At 37.2% G+C, this 21,023-nt stretch overlaps 1 protein-coding gene across 4 annotated transcripts in view; it reads right to left on the reverse strand.

Annotated features, from left to right (window-relative positions):
- The window catches only part of CTNNA3 (catenin alpha 3), a 502,927-nt gene extending 499,828 nt beyond the window's left edge, over positions 1 to 3,099 (reverse strand). For 3 of the 4 annotated variants that reach the window (XM_049810861.1, XM_049810860.1, XM_049810859.1), the window contains exon 1: positions 2,993 to 3,094. In XM_049810861.1, the coding sequence (XP_049666818.1) occupies positions 2,993 to 3,094 (102 nt within the window). Of the gene's footprint in view, positions 1 to 2,992 lie in introns of all 4 variants that reach the window. The other variant, XM_049810858.1, reaches the window with a different exon arrangement.
- Positions 3,100 to 21,023: the final 17,924 nt, after the last annotated feature.

A 21,023-nucleotide genomic window follows, 5' to 3' on the forward strand; every position in this document is an offset into this window, starting at 1 on the left:
AATAAATAAATCAGAACATAAATCTCAAAATAAGGTTAAACTGTGTTCAAAGCAGCAGCTGCTAAGTGAATCAGGCCAGAGCATACTACTATTCAATTTTATCTGTGACTGGTCTGATTCTCTTTCTTATCACAGATCAGTTCTCATTTATTGCTTTTCCAGTATCTCAATCATCCTTCACTGAGTATTAGTTTTAAACTCCACTTTTGCATTTTCAACATATTTTGTCTCCTTCCCCCTCAAAATGCAAGTTTTCCTTCCACAGTTCTGTTATGAAACAAAGAATTAACGTTGAGATGGGGGAAAGACAGCCAATATCATATTCTTTTTGAACCAAAGCATTTCCATTTTTAAGACTAGAGCTTTTCAAAGATGTGTGAGAAGAGCTTTAAAAAATAAAAATAAAAAATTAGATTGTTTCCTTGTTTTATTCCGCAACTGTATTTCTTTGTTTTGGAAGGTTTCTTTGATCCTGCAAAAATTTACATTTCTTCATCTCCTCTAAAAATACCCACAGTGTTGCAGCTGCATGAGCACAGCCTGACCTACTGGTATACAAGAGAAGGTTTTAAAATCCAGTCTATGAAGACATTTATTCCCACTACTCTGAAACTAATTTTATAATCCATCCACACATGATGCTCCAGCTTGATGACTTCCCACAAACCACTGAACTGTTAACTGAGGTTTTATATACCGTCAATCACACCCAGCCAACAATAAATAAATAAAGGCAGACAAAATGAGTGAGAAGCAGCTCAGTTAATAACAGCTGGAAATGAAGTAATGATAAAAAAAAGGTTACTTTCTGCAGAAAAGAATCTTCCAGAAGGGACAAATGAGTAAGGGAGGAAAAGAAGATGAAGTCAAAAATAAGAAAAGAAATTTTGAGGATTATAATGAAAAATAAATAAAAAACTGGATGAGTTAGGGAGCAGCAAAAGTTTCAAATGGGGAAAACAACTTTTTAACAAATAAAGAAACTTATTTCAATGAACTAACTGATTTTTAAAAGCAACTTTTCCTAGAACTCTTATAAAACATGATCAGCATGTCTTTGCTTTTCCTAGCCTTTAGAGCACATACGGCACTTCCGGAATAAATAAAGGACTTTTCCAACATGAAAGTCCAAACAAACATAAGAACCATCACACCAAACATACTCATCATTTATTGTCCTCATCTTTCATCTTTATATTCTTCCTCCCTCCAATCATTATGTGCTGCGTCTGTAATTATAAACTAACTGTTACCCTGTATCTGGTCACCATCCTTTTGCAAGCCCAGGGAAACAACATGCAAAGGACTGGCTCCCAGGACAAAGAAGGAAAGATGTCATCAGAGCAGTGTGTGCAAAAAGAAGTGCATTCCTGGAATAACAAAATTTACCATGAACCTAAGCGGCAGGATGCAGTCAAACGAAGCCCATAAGTTGTACAAGAAAAAATATTTTTTCCTTTAATATCTGTCCAAGTACAATAATAATTGTTTCAGTCTTAATTAAAATGACTTTATTTATCTCTTTTAAAAATAGAAAAGTTGTAAATTGAAAAAATTGAAATAATAGAAAACTTCATCAATATATCCTTACCTTTTTTTTTTAATAAGCTGCACACCCCCAATTCTTACTTGAATCTAAAGAGTATAACACCCAGAGTAGAGTATTCAATCTGGCTTTGCTCTATTTACCAACAGTCATCCTCTCGGTTATCAGTTTTGTTTGCTGATTGTTAACATAACCTAGTTAGCAAAAAGTTATTGTCTTGTAAGAGGCATTACTCAAAGATCTTGGAAAGATCTTAACCGACCAACCACTGAAACTACTTCATAGCTATTATACCTGACCACCTTCACAACCTGAAAAAACAATGAAGTATTTTTTGTACGTTAGCAAGTGAAAGAAAATTATGAATTAAGTCACACCTTTCTGTACCTACACAAACTGCAGCCAAAGCAGTGACTGCCATGTAAACATTCCCCCGTGCATCAGGAAAGGAATACTAAATAGGCAGTGTACAGCTGTGACAAGTAGTTTGATCTACATCATCTTGGCAAGGCTAAAAGACAGTGATAAGCTGGCAACCTTGTGCTATGTGTAATTGAGTAACTAAATGCAGGTACCCCAACATCTTTGTTCCAAGTACAATACAGAGAAAATTCAAAAGAGCTTGAGTTTCAAAATAGAAGATGTCCTTCCTGTTCTTTACCCTGTAACATATTGCTACAGAGGTCTTTTAACAATTTCTTAGTTATACACATTATTTGCAAAATGAGGTTAGGTCTTCGAGTAGGTCCTTTCCATTGCATTACACAAAGACATTTCTAATCCATGCCAAATATAGAGATAATGAGAGAATCTTTAACACACTAAGCACTGCATATTTAACCAGTGAATACTTGAAACAGAACTGGAATATGCAGTAAAATTGCTCCTCCTAAAAAGAAAATTTTATCAACAAACATGAAAGCATTTTTGTAAATCCCTCAGTCCAAGTCTTCTTTAGTTGGAAGTAAAAGTGCTAACATAGGTTTATACAGTACACAACAATTACACTATTCTTCGGGCATCTCTTCTAAAATGCAAGAGAATGCAATTCTTTTCAAAATTCAGATAAAGAAGCTCACCTACAGATTTCAAGGCTATTCTTTTTCACTCCATCTAGCAATTACAATATGAAACTTTTCATGTGTTGGAAATCCATTTGCAGTGTATTCTACATTTAAACATCCACTAGATAATACTGTACAAGAGTCTAGCTAGAACATGCAACATTTGCTATGACATACTGTGTGGCATTTGCAAAAATGGAAGTGACTAAATGAATGACCATATCTGGAAGAAGACAGATCCCCTTGGACAGTTTCTGAGCTAAACTACAATGCAGAAGAGTTGTGGGTATGCCTTTCATAGCAGCGTCCTTAGCCAAAGTTCTTCAGCCCTATTCCCTTCCCTCTATGGTTATCCAATTTACTTTCTGCAATACTAAAATACCTGAATTATCAATGGTTCCAATAATTTCTCAACTGTAAACGTCTGGATCTGCAGATCCCGAGGATCAATTTTCAGTTTAATGCTTGGCACTTTTGTTGACATTTCACCTAGGTAGAAAAAAACAAACAAAAAATGCAATAAGCAATTATTGGCCATGACCACAACTCTCATTGCCCTCTTGTCTGAGCGCAGAGACTGCCTATGGGAGTACAAACTTGGTTCCATAACTGGCTTAGGATTTCAAGAGATCAAATGAACTTTTCTGATTCCTCATTTCAAAATTGGGGGGGGGGGGGGGGGGGGGGGGGTGCAGGTACTTGCATAAACTGTAAAATAACAGATTTAAAGTACATATAATTCCTTGTCTTCTCTTCCAGATTTCTAAATTGACCATACACTAAAAAATATACAAGGATAATTGCATTAGAAGACCTCTGAATGCAAGTTCTCTACTAGTCAATAAAAAGGAGCTTTAAAGCAAAAATTACATTACTGAACTTATCACAAAACAAAACCGCTAATGCTATGTGCACAGTACTTGTATCTTATTCTATGTGCCAAATTACTAGTGGTCATAATAAACACTTTAAGAACAAAAATACGTACAGCAGCCCTTAAAAGTCCTGGAAATTAATAGCAGGAGAAAGTGAAACATTTAGTTATTTTACACCCTGTAATAACAAATATTTTCTAAGTGTCAAGACAGATTAAGTCAAGATACTGAAGTCAATAAGATGGAAGTAAAGCTAAGTTAGGTCTTTAAAGAGAATAAATCATTCATTATGAGCTTGATCCAAGTCCACTGATGTTAATTTAAGGGTTTTCACTGAGTTCACTGGGCCATGGCTCAGGTCTTTAGCCGCAGTGAAATGTGTGTGTGTGCCAACAAAGAATTATAACTGTGCTTTAGTAGGAATGCAACTGATTATTGTCCCAAAATAGAAGACATTTAAAATTTTCCAGTAACTTAACTTGCCATAAAACATAGCTCAGCAAAGCCTTTTTAGCCAATAAAGACTTCAAATACACAAATAATGGATATCTGTCTTTTTTAAGCAGGACTTATTACAACCATTGCTGCTGTACAATCAAGTAATAAGGTACTGCAATTGTACAGGCTAAAGAGATAGATTGTCACCTTCCGGTGAACCTAGTATTGAATTAATACAACACAGTAGCATTAGGGTTTCTATGGCAAGTTGCGTAGAAATGGATCCGAATTGTTTATCACAGAATAGTTAGCCACATTCCACTTGCAAGCAACGATAGCATGAATGATAATTAAAGAATTAAGGTTAAAGGTAATTTAGGGTTTTTCCATTCTTCGTAAAGGTTATGCAAGTGCCAAGTTTATTCTTTTATTACAAGCTATACTAGTCACAGTCCTAAGTTCCCAGAGCTGCACAGAGACAGGTGATAGGATATGTAAAGAACTGATTTTTCAGTTTTAATTACAAGTCAAAAGATAAAGAGAACAAAAACTTGAGATCAGACTGAACAGAATTACTTTCCCTTCTATGGAAATTAATAATAGAAAGAGAACTCTAGAAATGTCAGTGCAAATTATTTGGCCATATTTTACACATTTAACTTTTACATACTTGTAACAAACCCCAGGGAAATAAAATTTGAGACTCCCAAAATCACCAGTATCACCAGTTCTCTTTCTGTCCAATGAATCAGTAGGTAGGATACTCTCACAGTTTTGAAATACTCCAGTTCAACTTGTCCAACTGTTTGAAGGAAACTGAGCCCCCTCATCATTCGCTGTTTCATAAACAAGTGGAGGTTCCTTGTCAGGAAAAGGACTGCAGCCCTTCTGCTTGCTCAAATTGTTATGTATCCTCCCCCATGTGATGAAGTTGTACCTGTGCAAGTGTACAGACCCCACCTCTTACTCACAAAGCCTCATTGCAGCTGTTACAAAGTGATTTGAGATGGATGACTCGGTATCTTCTGCTGGTTCTGCTGTACTTAATGTAAACTACTTATTTACTCACTGAGCACAGAACAAAACAGGCTGAAAACACAGCATACCTGTAGAGGCTGGTGGTTATGGCATGCACCCAAAAGGCAAAATACTTTTTTTCCAAACTTTGCTTAACTGATGTTTTCAGCATTTCAGACCAAGAAGAACCACAAGAGACAGAAGACATCAAAAGTGAACGAACTCAAAATATCTACATGCACATCCAACATAATAAATGTCCTACTGAATCAGATCAACAGTCCATCTAGCCCAGTATGTTTGTTATAGTCAGGCTATCGATTCTCAATAATACGCTGGATATGCAACAAAGCAAGAAATAAGGTAGGCTCTTTCCGTCTTCTCTTTAGTGGAGGAATCACCAAGAGACAAATTCACAATCACCAAGAGGTCTTCATAAAACTACAACTTAGGTCACCATGAAAGTGCAACATCTCATGGTTTCCTTACATTGTGCACATAACATCCTTGGTGAGCTGAGCTCTGCAACAAGAGCTTATTCTTACAGCTCAGGCCAGAGACATGACCACTCTGTACTCACACAAGCAGGTTGGGGTTTTTTTACTTTTTATTTTACCTATAGTGATTCTTACTGTTAATACCCATAGGTTCTTTATGTATAGAAACCAATTTCTCAACCATATAATTCTTTGGAAATACACTAAATATATAATGATGCAAGTAAAGCCTCTAAACTTCGAGAGTGAGAGGTCTAGTACAAAATGCAATCTCAAAGGGCCAACAGCTATTAACTGCATCATTTTATTGAACAATGAATATTCAGAAAGGTTCTGTGTCTACAAAGTAGATAAAAATTCAAGCTTTCTTATAGCTACAGCTATACAGCTATTTCCAGCAACATTTGCTATACTAGCAAGGGAGCTATCAGTAACCTGGAAGCCACTTTCCCACTGACATTCAGACCTCCACAGAAACTCTTGAATTAAAAGACAGCCAATATTAACGAGAGATCCCTTTTAACCTGTGAAAGTAAACTTTCCTACAGTACTAATAACTTGCTCTAAAAGCCACAAATGTCTGTCATTCACATTCCTGCTCTTCTGTTAGCTTCAATTCCAAACTGCATTGCTATCTAATAGCTTCTTAAACTGCCTCTCCCATAATAAAACAGTAGCGCATGCCACTTTTGGTTGTCTCTACAGCATTGGCAAATAGCGCGTCACGTCTGTGCCTACGCATCATCGTGTTGGTGCAGCCTATGAACATACAGCAGAGAAGAATCCATGCTGCTGAAAAGCTGCTTCTGCTGTGTCCACCCCTGAACCAAAAAGCCTTTTAATTCAACAAGATACTCTCCTCCAGCTTCACTGGGTTTGCATCAAACCACATCATTTCACACTCTTGAAAAGGTAGACTTTTTTTTTTTTAACCACCTGCAATTCACTGGTTCTCTAATTCTTTGGCCAACACTTCAATTAATCTGTCTTTTATTCACATTAAAAAAAAATCTTTATGATATTGCTGGTTCACAACCCTTATCTTTGACATTTTCACAAGCCTCCCAGTATACGGGTACTTCTTGAAAACCATCACAACAGTTGCAAATAGATGGCATTGATCATGCTGTGAATTTTTTTCCGGTCAAGACATACATCAGTTGCAAGAGGACAGGTAAGAACTGGATGGAGATAGCACTTCATGTTTCTACTGAGATTTAACCTGAAAATCACCTAGTGATACACTCACGCTTTAACTTCACAGTGGCTTCCCCTCAATTCCTTGATAGAAGCACGTTGGCAAATGCTTTACTGAAAAGTCAAAAATAAAACCTTTGCTGCTTGCAGCAAGAGCTGCTCTCTGTTTTCACAGCACAATTTCCTATACTACAGGTCATCTACAATGATCAGATCTCTTCTAAAATTTGGCAGATAAAAATGTAGTTGTAATTATAATCACTTCCTCTTACTAGAGATCACTATGCTCCAGAATCCTACCACTGAGCAGTCTCAAACTTGGGAAGTGGTACAAATCCAACCTCATTTTGCAGATCAGAAAAATGTGAATCCATGTGCTATAATTTTCCCTTTTCTGGGTTTTTTGGTTGTTTGGGGTTTGTTTGTTTGTTTGTTGTTTTTTAACCTCAGCATATTGTACAATATAAGCATTTTTATTCTTTGCTTCAGCCCTGGCTCAACTGGCTTTTGAACTCAACAATAACATTTAAACCTTGGGTCAGGCCCATAACTTATCATTAATTGAAAGCCAATTGCCAAAATTATTGTTTTTGAAAATTTCTATTATATTCTAAGGTATAAATAATGTACTTAAGTGCTCACTTGCTGATTCCAGTCTTCTTTTTTTTTTTAAGTAAAATTCTAATGCTTCCTGAAACTTCCTTAAAGCAGCCAAAATACGAAAACAAGCTTGCAAGCCAATGCAGTGAAACCTACAACATCTTAAATTATTTTGATACCCTAACCACATACTTTTAACTTACCAGGCTCTCCTTACTGTTATTTACCATATTAGCTAATCATTATTTAAATAGATGGGTTTTGTTTGGGTTTTTTTAAATCAGGACAAGTGTAGTAGGTGATAGAAAGAAAAATATGCAGCCAGTAAAGGTCATTCTGGGATTTTCTCTGATATTTCCACCGAGAAAGTGAACTTCTGTCCTTCAAGATAATCTTCATTAAGACAACAAATTTTGGTGCTTGCCTCAGAAAAAGTGAGAATCAGTCCATCTTTTTTTTTTTTTTTAAATGCATATGTCTACTCAGGTATAATATGCCCTCTAATTACAGTAGGGATCTCAACTGCAAGATATTTTGGTATAAGGCTGCTATAACCTCACACTTTGGTTATATTAACCTTTACAGTAGGCAATTTCAGCACTATAGACCAGGAGCTCTTACAACACTTAGGATGTTAAGCATGTGTCACGAGATAGTTGTGTCTCAGAACAGCCAGAAAAGCAACCACCTGCGCACTCCTACCAAGTGCTACAAACTGTAAGATAATGAGAATTTTGCCTTTTCAGCACGTGTCCAAACTGAAACTGCTGAGTCTTTTAGAGTAAGAAAAGACACACGACAAAGTCTGTATCCATCTGCAATACAATGTGAACATAGTACCTGCTGCTTTTAAACAATCTCTAAGTACACTGTATACAGACATAGATAAACTACTTTGTGCCAGAAAGCAGAGCCAAAGATATTCTCCATAAATTATAAAACATTAGCTTTAGAATCCATTTCCTGATAGATCATTAGAAAGCCAATAGCACATCACTCACCTATCCTAGAATATATGTGGTCCATATTCAGCACTAAAGCAACTGTCTATGTAATTTCCTTGTGTTAGGAACTTCAGTGTAACTGCTATGGCTCACTATTAGGCTTCTGAGGCATCTGCAAGCGACTGCCTGACAAGCTCTCCAGTGTATTTCAGGATGACTGACAGGACACAGTGGCTGCTGAAGGGGTGGCAGGGGGATGGGCATCCTTAAAGCTATATACTAGAACACAAATATGTCAAAAAAATGTAAAGTTAAAAAGCTTTTGAACAATTAGATGATGTGAAACATGTCATTACTGATACTTGTGGTGCTTATTCTCATAATTTTCAGCACAGCTACTGTTTTCCCATACAGTCTGATTGTATGCCAACTTCTGTCTCGAGGCAATGACTCAGTCTCAGACTTTTGAGCTGGACAGCAAAGGGATTCATAAGGCTCTCACCCAGTAACTTGGCACCAAATTTGTTTTCTTTGGTTTTTTTTTTTCTATTGTGTTACTCTACACTGACATACAACATATTACACTTTCAATTTCAAAATACACCAGGCCTATTGCCTTCTAAAAGACAGGGAAGGTAAGAAAAAAAAAAATATAAACAAAGTAGTCTGGATTAGTATTTTTAAGCAAGATACACATGGACAGGACACCTGAGAACTTCCAAGACATGAAGCATTGCTGAGAACATGGAACAGAATGTTTTATTATTTGTTCTTAATTTCAGTATTTATTATACAGCATCATCAATCGGTGCCAACACCACTCTGGGAATAAAATTTGTTAGTCCTTTTGCTACAGAGTCAGTACAGCAAGTGCAAATCATGCTTTATAGAAGTCACAAAAACAGTCACTGCATTTTTTCTTTAATCCTCTAGCTGACACATAAATTAAGATATTCAGAATGCTAAAATGTACTTGTTCTGTTTGCAACACAACACCATGGACAACTTTTGCTTGCAGACCTGCTGTAGTTTGTAGGACAGACCATGCACTGGAATGGAGCAATACCTTTGACACCTGGGAAGGATCTGTCCCATTTAACACCAGGGAAAACCTACAATGCACCTGCCAAATTATTTAAATTTCCACAAAAAGCTGTCAGGTTACACTCTAACCACCTCAGATTTTACCACTTCTTCTCACTAGTAACAGGAAACATGTCTGTTAATGCAAAGAAACCACAAAGGAAAGAAGAGATGGAGAATTGAAGAAGGTGGCAAGATTCAAATCCATTAATAACATTTATTTGCTGAAGGCTACTTTATTTAAACAGGCTTTGCATTTAGGTGTAGATTTGCAGTGAAGTAACTGGAAGACGATTTTTAATGCTGACAGAAAAAAAAAATCAGCACTTTTTTTTTTTTTTTTTTTAAAGTCCCTTTTACTTCCCTCTGTGTCTACTTTCTCCCTAGAGCAATTTTTTAATCCACTGGCCAACTTCAACCACATCTGAAAAGCAGCTGAAATTTCCAAGGACACAAGATTTCCACCAAGTTCTTCAACACAGTTCTCAGCATTAATAGTGTCATACATCATCCCTTATAATGAATCCACCAAGGAAACGAACACAGCGTAAGCCTGGTTCTTATGGGATACTGGAAAATCCACATGGCAAGGAACAGGTTATGACTGACCTAACAGCATGAAAAGCTTTAATTAAGGTTTATGGAAAAAAATGTTTTAGATGGGGAAAGCATTACACCTTAACAAACTTGTCTCATGCACTCTTTCTGATGTCTACTGAGATACCAAATAAAGATTTTTGCCAGGGTTACAACATTCTGAACATGCTCTCTTTTCCTTGTTTAATAGTCATGCCTACTTCTTCAACAGTGCATTCCATCAAAGCACTTTTTCAAGCAGAGGTCATCTTCCAATATCACATAAGGAAGTAGAAGGGAATAGAATAGAGGAAAAACTATTTACTCAAGATCACACAGAATGCCAGTAGCAGAAACAGGGATGGAGTGCTGGGATACAACCATCTAGTCACTACAGCACCTTACTCACACCTTCTTTAACTCAGACCAATAAACAGGTTAAGAAGAGTAAAACGTTTCCAAATACAATTTACACTATAAATCTAAAGAATATAATCTCATCTTCCATATTCATGTCAAAGTTACCCAGATACTAGTATTTCTTATTCTTACTAAGGTCAGCTAATACATTCTTCTCCCTTAAACATACTATCAAAATTATTGCCTTGGTTGAATGCATGCACTTCCAGCCAGTTGTGACACACTGACAAATTCTAGGAGACGTTCCAGCAGAGGCGTGAATCCTACAGCCTGACCAGCTACAGAACTTTTGGCTTTGCTCTAGCATGCCAGACTCCGTTTTTCAACCAACAGCTATCTAAAAATGTGTGTTATGGTCCTGAGCCTATAACCACAGCAAGGAAAATATTCTCCACTGAAGTGTAACCATGGAAACTTGTGAACCTGACAATGCTCTCACTATATATTAGCAGTAAACTAAATAATTCCACTGATATCAATGAAATTCTAGTGGATATACACCATTACGCAGGACTACAGAATCTAAACAATCCTGCTTGATTTAGAAATGCTTTACCAATCTTATCTTTATAACACTTCTTCTAGGTATATTTTTGCAGGTTCTGGAGTTTGTGGTCTCGTAAATGCACTTGTAGTATTTAAGATATTGAAAAGCATTTACTTCAAAAAAGACAAATAAAGAAGGTGGTGTGACATCAGATGGCAGCATTTCATTTAAAAAGAAAAGTTTTTCATTAACACTCTTTGGACCCATTTCAAATTCTTAAAGGAAAAAAAAAATCCTTTCACATGAGTCTCTGTGCTATTTTCACTGCATGCACTTTGAGCATGGAACAAGGATGCCTCTCTATTTAAGTGGCATACAGTGCTTACATGGATGGCTATCCTGTGCTGGTAATGATAGGTTAAGAAGGTCTGGCTCCAAGCCCTCCCTTTTGTTATCACTTTTAAAGTGTTCCTATCTCTATTCAGAACCAGAGACTGTTTAAATAAAGTTCAAGTTGACCTTCCACTAAAAATAGGATATTAACTCATTAAAAAAAAAGACAGCAAAAAAATTCGATGATGTGCTACAAAAGGTTTTTAAATTTTATTTTTGTTAAATGCAATCCCCTCGTTTCCCCTTTTTGTAATTTGCTCATGGTTATCTATTGCAACATCATACTATACTATACTGTTTTGCTTAACAAATGTCTCTCTTACTCAGTTGCAGCGAGGTAAAAAAACATGTTTTTCCCTTCTCTTTGTAGAGCTGCTACTCCTGCCAACTGATTTTGTTGTTTCATACCCATGCATTACCCCAGATGCTTCACCATCACATACCATTTTATGCAACTATTTTCAAAGTGATATAAAGGTTTGCATTATTTGTTTTGTCTAGCAGCCCAAATAATATAATTCTTCTTCCCTGTTGTCTACAGACATGCACAAAACCACCCCAAAATTAAGGGTAGCATATGTGATTGATACTTCTTATGTATATATTAATTTTGAGATACACATGAAAATAAAAGAGAAATGGTTCTCAGAAAGTGTATCATTCTGGATGTTGGCAAGCAGCTAGTTAGCTAGCACCTACAAAAGCACAATGTAAAAAACAGGGGACAAAACCCCCCCAGTATTTAAGCAAAACCGTAACACCACCATGCCATGCCTGTATACATGGACAGACCTCTGACATGCAGATTAATTCTTCCAATGGGGTTCCTGGTGCTGCACAGCACCCTATTTCCTTGATCAACTCAGACAACCAGTTTCAAATCAAAACATGGCTCAGAAGAAAAACCCTACTTAATTGATTCATCATTTCGGGTCAAAGAGCTTCAGAAATAAAAACTAAAGACATTCCTGCCCATTTTGACCTCTGCTCTCATTCCAACTCAAAAGGATTTGGCTAAAGAATAACCATTAAAAACAACAAAAAAAAACAACAAAAAAAACCCCACACAAAACAAAGAACAAAAACACAACCAAACTTTGTTCCAAGGTGGATTAGTTTCCTAACATCGACCACCTGATTAGACACAAGGAGAGAAAACAAACAATTCATTATGCATTTTTTCCAAATGCCCATCACCAGGCCTAATTCTTTGCTCTTGGATGTCTTCTGGGCTTCACTAGATCTGAATATAGCTCCTGTCTTTAATAAGAGGAATCCAAATGGATTTTACATAACAGAAAATTGTCTTAGTGTACATAAAGTTCTTGAAACACTTTGAGTGTTATATTGAATGTAACAGCCCCCCATTACCCGTCACTTATAAACAAGTGCCTTTTATATTTTAAAGTAAAAAATAATTGTATAAAATTGCCTTGTACAGTAATTCAGTATTTTCAACGCTGAGGTGATAAACGTACATTTGCATAAACCTCCCTTGCATTAGATGCAAAATCCAGCAGAGTACCAGGAGGCAAGTTCAACTTTTTAGAATAACAGCATCCATGCAACATTTTATCCTTCCTTTTCCAATATTCCAATATGTTTTTTCATATTTGAAAAACATGCAAACACATTGCACAACATTGGCTACTAGCTTCAAGTGACAAAAGTAATGTTTAAAAGTTCTTTTTCTAGAAAGTTGGTTAAGAAAACCAGCTTTTTAACTCAAACTTTTGAAGCAACTATTTGATTAAACAACTATAGTTCCATTCACGACTTCATATACTTTCACTAAGTGGAAAATTCCCTTCATTCCTCTTCAATCTTACCTTTTGAATCAAGAATCTAACAAGAGATCCTAGAAACAGCTCTGTGAAGAACTCCTCTTGATGCAGCTTGACTCCAGAGGCACTGACAGTGAGACAGCAAAGGGTTGCCTGTCATTCCTAGGCTATGAGAAACAAAATAGGAGGGGAAAAGAGTCAAAAGGGGGGGGGGGGGGGGGCAGTACCCATTTGGGACCTCCTCCTAAACTGTTAGTTCCCCATTTCACTGACAACTTGCTACTGAAAAGACCACTTAAAGAAACCCCAAGCTCATTCCTAGTCTTGCAAACATAGTTCAGCACTGAGCTTTTAGACCCTAAATCAGAGACCATTGAAGTCAATGGCAAAGCCCCCTCAGAAATCAATGAGGTTTGGGTTGAACATGAGAGGGGAAAGGGGAAGGAAAGCAAAGGCCATTATTGTAAACCCCAGGTCAAATACAGTTGTAATGTACATATCGTAAAAGTTCATACAAACCATGCAACACATTACAATCTTCATTTACCTTCACAAAATACTCAAAACATACTTCCAGATCAATAATCCCACATTTATAAGACTTTCCACCAAGGCAACCATTTAAGAAATGGGCATGAGTGAAGTTTTGCAGATTTGCTATTATAACAAATTTGAGTACCCTGAAGTGTCGTATGCAATAGCACTCATGTAAAAACCTCTGGAAACTCTGAAAAGGCAGAGGTTGCTCAATACTTACATCTATTCTGCTAGAGACTCTCTATTCTGCTGCTTAAGATCTTAACAGTCTTAAACCATTCAGTCTGAAAATTTGTATGAGGTCCATGTGTCAGGCTGAATTTTATTTTTGGAAAATTTCAACCACAGCAGTTTGGCTATTTTTAGTTGATTTAGAGGTAAAAAGGGCACAGACAGCCTGAAGGTTGAGGTAATCTGACACCAGCTAACAGCACTAGAGAGGCTCAACTAGAAGGAAAAAAAGAGACCTGAGGAATGAGTACATATTTTGACTACTCACAGGTGAGAAAAAAAACAAAACAAGATTTGGACAGACATAAGAGACAGTACTGGAATAGTTGGAGGGAATGGCAGGGAGAGGTAATCAATCACATTTGGGCCCTGTCATGCAATGGCCAACCGATTTCAGTAGCATCTTCTGCACTTAAGGAAAAGATTTGAAAGTCAGACAAAAGGTGTACACAGAACACCTTACAGAAGATTTTGTTCCCCTGCAAAAGCATCAAATATTGTTCATAGAAATTAAGCAGACTTGCCTAGATGATATAATAATTTTATGGGGAAATGTACCTGGTATTGCCATGTTAAACTTAAAATTTTATTTATAATTCATTCCTCTCATAATTTTTTCAAGGTTCAACCTTGAAAGATAATCCTTTATTTGCTCACCTTCAACTCAGGAGTTCAGAAGGCATGAACAACAATAGAGAAGAAAGATGCTCAACCAAGATTTGATTTTCTGAGCACTATATTAAAACTGTGATGCAATCCAAGTCTAAACCTTACTAACTGCAGTTAGTATTTCTCAGCTTTTCTTAGCTTACTTATTTAGCTCATGAATGTAATTTGAAAGTTAAGAACAAACAAAACCACAATTCACTTAACTGCAAGATTCAATATAGACAAGTAGAGTTATATAGGTGAACCCTATTACACTTTTTCTAATCATTAGATCTTTGTAACTACATCAGTGCTTCATTTATTAAGCAAATTACTACACTGGTGAACAGAGACCCTCTTTATTTTAATAGGTACACTAAGGAGAGGTGTGGATAATGCTAGTTTTATTTAAAGTTCTTTGTCCCATCATCTGCGTCATGACACGAGGAATGGGATTCAGTTGCTCAAGCTAAGCAGCTAGTGCCATTTTAGGTACTGTAGGGTATCCATTATACAGGCCTCTGCGGTACCACAGGTCTCCCACAGACTTCAACCACATATGCCAGGGCTGGATATGGGGATGCTATATGAGCCCAAAGGTGTCCCAAACGGCTCTAGACACCTATGCTCAGGCACTTGAATCATTCCCCAGTTATCTTTATCTTAACAAATCTTCCTATTAGTTTGCTGCTATAAAAATTTTCTACTGGAACTTGGGTTTGATAGGTCACCTATGAAACACTTAAAGTGGTAGGCACGTGTCATTACAAGTAAGCACTGCAAATTTTGAAGTTATGCAGTACCCACTGCAAATGCCACTGCAGTACCAATTCTTAAGTACCATTAAAATATTCCACACACAATATCTAAAAATTTGTCAACGGTACGGATTGCTGTAAACTACTATATACTATACTTTTCCACCTTGGATGTCTTCCAGATTTCCTTAACAGCCTTCTTTTAACCTTGTCCAAGCCTCTTTAACATTTGCTTTCTATTAACTAGTTGTAATTTTTTATCTCTTAACTTTACATCTTGCTAAATTTAATCCTCTGACTTCTATACGTTGCCCATCTTTGACTAACTTCACTGAGCAGTTTTAATCTGTTGTACAATGTTTTGCTGGTCAATCCAACCTGATGGCATCTACACAGAAAAATGAGTTCTCACCACTGAGGTATCAGTCATTTGGCTGTGAAAACTATATAAAAGTAATCAAGAAATAAAATTTGTTGGATATTTTCCTCAATTCCCTTGTTCTACATCTATATTTATTAAAATAGAAAGGTGTATTTTTAGATAGATGAAGTTATTCCTTTGTTGAAAGATTTCCATCCTTTTCTCTTACGTTTAATACATTTAGAAAATAGGTGATCACTCTTTCAGGTACTTACAGAATTCAGTAGCTTCTTATAGGCTAGCAGTTTGGCAATTCCTCTGACAAATTACAAGAACTCTATATGCTGGAGTTATTTCATTTTCTCACACCAAGGGAGTTTATTCTTCAGTTGTTTAAAACATAATGAACCAACCAAGCAGCATATCCACTAAGCAATATCAAAAGATTTAACCCAACAGAGAAAAAGAAGCCAAGAGCAAAAAGACAGAAACCCCTACTCCCAACCCCTTCCCCACCATTTCTCTCTCCAATTCACGGCACTTGTTCAGAGGGATTGCTTCAAAAGCTCTGGTAACTTCAGGGCTGCAGTCAGAATTGGCACGTTTTGAACAAGGGTCTTGCCATCCGAAACCAGTAAAAATAAGCAACTTGTTACAAAAGGCCCCAAAAGCACTTTCAGATTTTGCTGAGGCAGTTGCTGGTGAAGGCTGAGAGGAGTGCTTGCACTAATATGCCAGAAACAGGGCAGGAGAGGTGAGTGCATGCATTTCCCTGGCAAGTGGGCTGGCAAAATGGACAAAAGCAGGAGACGCTATACTAAAACTCATCTGTCAAAACCCCTATATTAAATATATTTTTGCCTACTACTCATACCATTCATGCCACGTAAGCTATACTAAAACTCATCTGTCAAAACCCCTATATTAAATATATTTTTGCCTACTACTCATACCATTCATGCCACGTAAGTCAGTTTAAAATCCCAAAACAGTTCTGAGCAAAAAGCAACCACGTCCGTGACGCACCAGAATATTACCACTGTATCTAGAAACACCTCTCTGAGCCACATTCCCTCTTCATTAAGAGAGAACGTTCATATACCTCTTCTTTGCCCTGAGAGTCTTCCCAGTTCCTACATCGATGGTACCATGTCTCAACAGCCTGTTGAAGACACACGCTCCAGTTACAACTTGCATTCTAACATGCCCAGCTGCCTACTTCCACCTCTCTCCCATCCCGCTCTCTGCCCTTCTTCCTCCTCCTCCTCCACAGTAGGACACAGGTGCTCCTGCCTCATTACTTGAGGCAGGCACGAAAACCCACCCAGAGTAAAGGCGGATCTGAGGTGTGGGGGGGGAGAGCCCACCCCCTGCTCCTCACCCTGCTCTGGCTCGCACCCCAATGGGAGCAGGACGAAACACGACCGGTATTAACCGCTGACAGGCGAGGCGGAGAGACGACCCTTCCACCTCACCCCGGGACGACGCTTAACGGCTCTGCGCGCGCCAGCGGCCGCGGCCCCGCCCCCGCCCCAACGGCTCTGCGCGCGCCGCAGCCCCAGAGGCCGGGGCCCCGCCCCAACGGCCGTTTTCCCGCCCGGCGCTGGTCGGCACGCGGCGCGCTGAGGAGAGGATTCCCTGCGCTCTCCGTTTGCACCGTGACAGGTAGTTTACAAGGGGAACCTCACGCTTTTAATCCCCCCAGTGCCCGCCAAACCGCTGTTTTATCAACCAAGTCTTTTCTTTTACGCTGTGCGATAAACAGCTCTTGTTCTGCCGTTTGTTCACAAGCCGCGCCTACCGAAAAGGCCGTTTCCTAAACAAACTGGTGAGAAGACCTGCCACCACAATGCCACTTTGGCTCCGAGGGGGTGGAAAATGAAATTTCCACAAACAGATCCCGCTATTGACAAATGTTCCTGTCAGATTCATTCCTTAGCGGTGCTTGTGAGAACTGAACATACAAATGTGCACCACGCCTCTTTGTGTATTTTTTTTTAAGTTAAATCATTATATGTCAGTGTTCATGTATCACTCCTACTGACATGCTATTTTTTTCAGGTAGAAGGTTTTCCTGTCTGTTTTACTAACTGTCATGATTTTTTTTTTCCTTTGGGTCACAAGGCAAGGTTCTGTTTTTGTAAGTTCTGCTATAGGACTCTGGATAGAATTTCACAGCTTTGAGTGAGAACTAGACCTAGTGAGACCCAGCGCTTCTGACAAAGCATGTTGGAACTTTAATCAAATGTCAAATCAAACAAGGTATCCATATCTGCATGGGGTAGACACAATGTGTAGTGCATCCCAGTCTTGGTCTGTGATCATCCAGGTAAGGAACCTGGCTGATTAACATCAGGGTTTAATGCATCTCTTGTGCCTGGATTTCATCCCCACAGGAGGCAAGTAAAAAATTTGTAACTGGTGAGTGGCTAAATCTAGCCCCAACATGGCATCAGGGCATGGATTGAATGTGTGTGACGAGACCCAGGACCTTAGACTTAGCCCTGTGTCCACCAGTATAGGTGTCATCATATTTGCTTAAATAATTTAGACTACACTAGGCCAAAGGAAATTTTAAAATCAAATTCTTTAACAAATTTTCACAATTGCTACAATAACTGTTGATGTTAGCTGTCATTTGAATCACTTCAAAAATAAAAGATTTTTTTTTTCTTTTACAGACAGCACATTCCAGTATTCTGACTGTCCATTTCCTTCAACTATTATCTGTAAGTAAATTCAGTAATTAGTAATTCCCTTCTATTTTCAGTTGCTTTACTAATTTATTTACTTTTAATGGAAGTACTGAGCAGAGTTAATATATTTTACATTTATACATTATTTAATCAAACTTGTCAGAACGGTAATTGAATCCATAAGCTATAATTTTATACAAACAATAGAAAGTATTATTTAAAGAGAGAAGTCTTTGAAAACAGGCTGCTTACAAGGCACTACTTACCACTACTACTGAGAAGCCATGCAGTATGAAATTTGCAGTATGGAAGCCTGAACTGCAAAATGAATCATATCACCATGAGCGTCAGAAATGAAACAGCAGTGCCCACAGTTCCTGAACCCATGTTTAGGTCTTCTCAGGATCCACGCAAAGAGAAGACACAAATCTCAAGACTTACATTGCTTGAGGTTTATTTCTTCAAACTATCTTTTGGAATTTTCATCAGGAATATTTTTCTTAAGTAGGAAATGTAGGCTATAAAGGTGAGAATAACCAAAGATCAAAAAAGATAACAATATTCATGAAGATCATAAGGTTCTCAGACAATTCAGCAAAAAAATTCAGCAGACCTTACCACTGTGTTCCTCCACATGCAGCCCACCAGCAACAGAAATCGTCAACAATATCGACCTATAAAAATCAAAGTATTAACCATGAGTGCTAATATTGTATACCATAGATTTTTGCACAAGCAAAATGCTAACAGTAGATGTGTAATTAGTAGATCTTCTAATATTGTATAACAATGTATATATAGAAGCTTAGTTTGAAAAAAGAGGACATTGAGCTGAAGGACCAATAGTAAATTGACATGAAAGGATAATCAAAGTTGAATCTATTCTATCTGTTACTGAGTTTTAGCATTCCTACATTCAAAGTCTTATAATTCAAAATATACAAAGTATTTGATTTTACATGTATAAAGAATTGCAAAGGTTTATTGCTGCAATCTATTACTGAGGCTTAATAGGAATTAAAGTTAGAATGGTCATATACCCAGGATAATTGCAACCTGTCAATACTACAAATAGATTTTATGTTTAGGCACAAATGCGTGTTTCAGGGTTAAGCCAACCACTGATCAATAGGGAGATTTTCTGATGAAGGGATTTTTTCATAATTGCCCACTATCTCATTTAAACTTTCTTCTAAAGCATCTGCTAATATGGAGGTACAAACATGAGATGCACCTACTGGTTTTACCCAATATCATAATTACTCTGTGTAATGACAATGAGAAAAAAAACCTGTAAAACTCAGCAAAATCACAGGTTTTAATTACAACTATTAAATAGACTCTGTATATATTATTTTTGTGGGAAGAAAATTATATCAAACAGGAAAAATATAATGAAATGAAAACTGTGAAAAAAATTATTGTATTTTAAGATTTGAATCATACAGAAGGGAACAAGTCTTTGAAGTAAATCAGGGTCTCCATACCTACACAGGGATTTGTACTCAAAACAGGGACAAAAGTCAAGAAATACAGAATGGGAGCCAGAAGCATATTTTATTTTCATACGGGTGGTAAATATGTTACTGTTTATTTGCGGTGTTGCAGATGCATCCTGAAAGCCACATCTAATGAATAATCCTACCATGAGGGTATTTCTGGCACATAGAGTAGTATTTTCATACGATATTTAGCATATTTGAATTTTGAAAGCATATCTACTTAGCTGGAACATCAGAGGTATTTGCCTATCCAGTTACCTTGTTTCTGTTTTCATAAAAATATAGTAAATGTGTGTATAAAACAGTTGCAAGGAGAAACATAGAATATGCTTTTTGTATAAAACCCAATAAATCTGGCAAAAATGCATTAAGGAAAAAGGCTCCAATCCAGTAGTGTACTGCACACATGCCTAAATTTACTAGGATTATTTACTTAAAAATAAGAATGCAACCAAACATTTGGCTGCATTGACACCTACAGCAACGTTCCGTGATATAATTTGATAATCTTGTAACACTGAACCTATAATTTCATTTAAATATAGGTAGAACTAATAGCATCTTTCTGAAAAGGATCCATTACTGAACATATGAGAATACTAAAGGGAAAAGCAAGACTCTACAGAGTCTGTTAACTTTGTCACATTCTCAAGAGTTAAATGAAAGCTCCAGCATAAAATTGCATGCCTCTTTTTGTATATGCATGGATGTTTAGACACCTAGATTAATATTTAGCTGCATTAGCAGGATTAGCAAACAGTACACGTTTATTGATATACTTGTGTTGACAGATGTCATACTTCCTTCTTCTAAAATGTTGCTTTAACTAAATTGATTAAACATCTATGAGCAGAGCCAGACAGATGCGTAGGAAACTGCAGCTATGTTTGCATACAATGAACAAGTCAATCAAAAGCATCTGCACTTTTTCAACACTACCCTGCCAACAGCCTTAGGTTGTTGAGCAGAAAGGACCAGCACTAGAAGTTTGGTTTACATAACTATCAGGAATTTTTTGTTGTTTTTTCTAGATCATGTCTATAAAAAAATACCTTGTGATACCAATTAATTCCATGGAAGCTGCCCAGTAACTATTATATTGCAACAAGTTTTGTTATCATTGACAAATTGACAAACAAGGAAAAGTTCCACATATCATAACCAGGAATCTGAGCCATCTGGGTTCTCCACTTCTTGGCATCCTGTAGTTGCAGTTCAGTCCCAGAATAAATTCCATATTCACAAAAATTACAGCTATCCATAACAGAAAAAGAAAATGGCAAAATAACATATATTCTATGAGAACCTTTCTCTGTTTCAGGACAGAGAAGGTTTTACTAGAGTTGTGTCTCAGAGACCAGACTGGTAC

Source organism: Accipiter gentilis, chromosome 9 (assembly GCF_929443795.1).
Source record: "Accipiter gentilis chromosome 9, bAccGen1.1, whole genome shotgun sequence".
NCBI lineage: Eukaryota > Metazoa > Chordata > Aves > Accipitriformes > Accipitridae > Astur > Astur gentilis.